The sequence below is a fragment of the Photinus pyralis genome, unplaced genomic scaffold, assembly GCF_008802855.1.
Source record: "Photinus pyralis isolate 1611_PpyrPB1 unplaced genomic scaffold, Ppyr1.3 Ppyr1.4_unclustered_Scaffold1124, whole genome shotgun sequence".
Classification (NCBI taxonomy): domain Eukaryota; kingdom Metazoa; phylum Arthropoda; class Insecta; order Coleoptera; family Lampyridae; genus Photinus; species Photinus pyralis.
Genome location: NW_022170954.1, coordinates 3,516 through 8,255, shown reverse-complemented (window position 1 = coordinate 8,255; position 4,740 = coordinate 3,516). Strand labels below are relative to the sequence as shown.

The 4,740-nt window shown below is 39.7% G+C and overlaps 1 protein-coding gene across 1 annotated transcript; it reads left to right on the top strand.

The window, feature by feature from the left end:
* Positions 1-735: 735 nt before the first annotated feature.
* Positions 736-1,653, top strand: LOC116181573. Its single transcript, XM_031501946.1, has one exon. It carries the CDS (start codon positions 736-738, stop codon positions 1,651-1,653), a length of 918 nt encoding a protein of 305 aa, XP_031357806.1.
* Positions 1,654-4,740: the final 3,087 nt, after the last annotated feature.

Below are 4,740 nucleotides of genomic sequence, written 5' to 3'. Positions count from 1 at the left end.
CTTAGTCGGTTTTTCACGAACTTTCTTCGGATATAACTAGGTTACGGTTGGATGAATGAAGCAGATTTTTTACAGACTAATGGTAGGTACTTCCAATGACGATTATCTTTAAAGTGACTGAATATGGTTAATTAAACAAATTCATAATCTGTAAACTACGCTCAGGACGGCATTTCTCGCTTAAACGATAGCCTCAGCGCCAATCTCCTATACCGAATTCCCAATTTACCTACATCTAAAACGATTTTACTGGAATTAAACCGTTTTGTAGCAGGATGAATGTAACAATCGTTTTCAGTTTCCGCCGTCAATCCATTTCTTTCCACCCCGAAGGCGATATAGGCACGTTAATCAGTTCAGTGCGCGCCGTCGTATCGATAGGTCGATCGCGATCGTAACGGAACGATTACAAAGTAAGCGAATTAGGTAACCAACGACCAGTTCGTGAGGGTGGTTACCACCCTTAATTGGCCACTGGAATGCCTGTTGCTATCTGTAGCATCTGCCGAGTGGAACTCGCTCGACAAGAAAAACTTGTTCGCTGTGCTAGCTGGTGCGAAACTTACTTTCACGCGAAATGTGCTAAAGTTAGTGACGATGAGCTTAAATTTATTAATTCAAAAAGAAACTTTCATTGGTTCTGCGACCCCTGTGCAGTCCACGAATCGCACAGTCTTAAGAATATGGTGACAAATATAAATAAAATGATGATGGGCTGGGATAGTGTAATGGAGAATGCACGGGAAGCTCGTGAATCAGGAGAAACTTTTGACGGATGTTCTAGACCAGGTAAACACCCAAAATAACGACATAAAAAAGGACCTGGCTCAGGTACTCCACACCCAAACTGAAGTGAAGCTTACTTATGCAGAAAAGTTAAAGCAGAAAACATACGATCCAGTCATTATCGTGAAACCCAAAGACTCATCCCAACTCTCGAAGCAAACTTTCACTACACTAAAGAAAAATATTAATCCAGTTACGAGAGAAGTTACCGGAATGAAAACCCTTCGACGTGGAGCCATCGTCGTGGAATGTAAAACTAAGGAGGCAGCGGCGAAACTAAAGGAAGAGGCAGAATCGAAGCTGGGAGATGAGTACATTCTCTCAATTCCGAAACGTAAATTGCCAAAGATTAAGATCGTGGGACTGAATGACAAGATTGCAAGTGCACAAATGAAAGAGATGATCTTAGCGCAGAATCAATTCCTTGGAGAAAATGCCTACATTAATATCGTCCACATAGCTGAGGACAACAGAAACCGAAACAGGTATATTGCGTACGCGGAGGTTGATGGCAACAGTTACCAAAAAATTTTGAAAGAACAAAAGCTGAACATAGGATGGGACCGGTGCCGGATTTATGACGCAGTTACTACTAGGAGATGTTACAAATGCAATAACTTTGGGCATAAGGCAGCGGACTGCACCAAAGCAACGACCTGCCCCAAATGCGCGGGGGACCACGAACTAACTAGCTGCAAAGCCACCGATGACGAAATGAAATGCTGTAATTGTGCGTATGCAGTAGACACACTTAAAATGAAGCTCGACGTCCAGCATCCAGCGTGGTCCAATGAATGTCCAGTCTACAGAAAACGCTTAGAACAAGAAATAAGCAGGACTGATTTTTTAGGACAGCCGCAACATTAGCAAATCAAGGGAATGTGAGCAAAACAATTACATCAAGTTTCAGCATATATTACCAAAACATCAGCGGTATGCGAACTAAAGGTCAGTCATTCAAAAATAACTTAGCCAGCACTAATTACGACGTAATCCTATTAACAGAAACGTGGTTGACCAATTCTTTTCACGACGCAGAGTTTTTTAGTAATCAATTTGCGGTATTTCGAAATGATAGAAACTATAAGGAGACGAATTGCGAAAGAGGTGGCGGTGTACTCATCGCTGTACGACTTGACCTAAAGGCCGAGCAATTAGAATTTGAGAGTAAGCAGAATGAAATGTGGGTCAAGTTCAAACTTAAGAACACTTACTTACATAATTGGCGTAATATATTTCAAACCTCAATCGAACACGGAAAAATACGAGTCATTCCTTAAAAGTTTAGAATCAATCGAAAATTTATTGCTCACATCCGAGGTACTACTTGCCGGTGATTTCAATATTCCGGAAATTAGTGATGCAACGTATAACCTTGAAAACGGGAGCTCTAAAGCCAAAGTAATCAAAAATCTCGCCTCCATGTACAACTTAAGGTCCATTAACACAATTAAAAATTCCGATAACAGAACACTTGATTTGATTTTAACAAACATAAATGCTGAAATCACAACGGCATCTGATCTGCTGCTAGACAAAGTAAATCCTCTCCATCCAGCTCTTCAAGTAATACATCAAGCGGAAAGAAAGATTAATCAAACTAGGACAACAACTAACTACAACTTTAAAAAGGCAGATTTTTACAAAATGTATTTACGATTTCGCGACGCCAACTGGGAATCCCTTACCCAAATCGATTACAAATCTGTAAACGACGCGGTAACTACTTTTTATGAAATTGTATACAAGATTTTTGATGAATGCGTCCCAAAAGTAACTATCAGGATCACAAACAAGTACCCCATTTGGTTTGATTTAGCTATTATCAAGAAAATTAAATTGAAGAATAAACATCGCACACGAGGCAAATCGGAAGAATTTAAGGAAGACCGAAAGGAACTCAAAAAAAATGATCCGTGACGCTTATAAGAAATACATTAGGAACATTGAAGTTGACCTCCGGAGTAATTGAAATAAATTCTGGGGCTACGTTAGGTCCTTGACATCAACCAAACAACTGCCGGAAGTTTTCGAGTACAAAACCATCCCGCTGGAAGATCCCAAAAGCATTGCCGACGCGTTTGCATCGTACAAAGAGGAAAACCTGGATCCGAACGATGGGCTTGAGTCGGACTTAGTACAATCCAAATTGCACTTAACGAACATACAGGAAAGTGAGTTACTAGAATCAATCAAAGTCCTAAAACCACGTGCAGCTATAGGGGAAGACGGGATCCCACCATACGTATTGAAAGGATGCGCACACAGCCTGGTAACCCCCCTGTTGCATCTATGCAACTTGGCACTCCGCACCTCCACTTTTCCCTCAGTTTGGAAATCCACTACAATTACCCCGATCCATAAAAGCGGCAGCAAGAAACTAATCGAAAATTACCGCCCAATAGCTATCATCCCTGCAATAGCGAAAATTTTCGAAAAAGTAATCTATAATAAACTTTATTCCCATCTTAGCAGTGTTATTGCAGATCAGCAGCACGGATTCACACCGAAGAAATCAACAAGTACTAACTTAATGCAGTTTACGCATTTCACAGCCGCCGTCCTTGACAAGAGGGCTCAGGTGGACTGTGTATACACCGATTTTGCGAAAGCTTTTGATAAGGTCTCCCATTAGGTCCTGCTTCAGAAACTTCATTTTAATTGTGTCAGTAGCCCAACGGCTAAATTTCTTAAATCATATTTAACATCGCGTAAAACGCGAGTGAAATACAATGGGGTGAACTCAACCGAATTTTACCCCTCTTCAGGGGTACCTCAGGGAACACTACTTGGCCCTTTCCTTTTCCTACTATTTATTAATGACCTACCGCGGGTGATTCAAAACTCCAAAGCACTTCTATTTGCAGACGACCTGAAACTTTTTAATAAAGTGAAATCTCAAACGATTGTTTAAATATTCAAGCAGACATAAATGCAGTGATAAATTGGTGCAATAAAAACAAACTGAAGCTAAACATAGAAAAGTGCAAAGTTGTATCGTACACAAGATCCAACAATCCCACGATTTTTAAATACGAAATAAATGGGCAGGATATCCAAAGAGTCACCTCGGTTAGAGATTTGGGCGTTTTATTCAATAGCAACTTAAATTTTCATCGGCACATTGAATCCCTTATAAATGCGTGCTACAAAGTACTAGGCTTTGTAATTAGGAATACCTACAATTTTACAAGCATTTCCTCAATTATTACCTTATACAATGCGTTCATCAGATCCAAACTCGATTATGCGGCATGTATTTGGACACCCCAAACTTATAAGCACGCAGACATGATAGAGAAAGTTCAAAAAAAATTAGTGCGAATAGTGTATCGTCGACTCAAAATTTTCCACATTTAATCTCTTACTCCAACCAACTAAAATTTTTAAATAGTGTGCACGGTATTAAAATCTCAAGTTTACAAATCCGACGCGTAGTGATCTGTGCTACCTTTGTGTACAAGATACTGAATAATCACCTAAATGCCTCAGAATTGCTTCAGGAAATTAAACTCAAAGTGCCACATGTTAAATTAAGGAAAAACGATATCATCTTTTTAGTGACCACTCCGTCATCGCCACTATCGAGGAGCCTGTTGGCTTTAAATAAGAAGTGCCGTGAGAGAGACATCGATGTATTTCACGGCTCTTTGAATGAATTAATTAGTCATATAAGATCGTAATTACTGTGTAGTTTTAGTTTTAAGTACAGCTTCCCAGTGCCATGTAATTGGAATAATTGTATTCTGTATGGTATCTGGCTAAACAAATAAATAAATAAATAAATAATTTACACACCTTTTCATTTCACCAAAAGGATCCAAATACTTAAGCTTAATGCCGCACCTGACTGTTACAGCTTTGGAAGTTTGACCAAGAGTGTGTTTCTCCTACCCGATTTTTACTTAAGTGCTCTCCTAATCACAAATGTGAAACGACCCCAACGAAACCAAA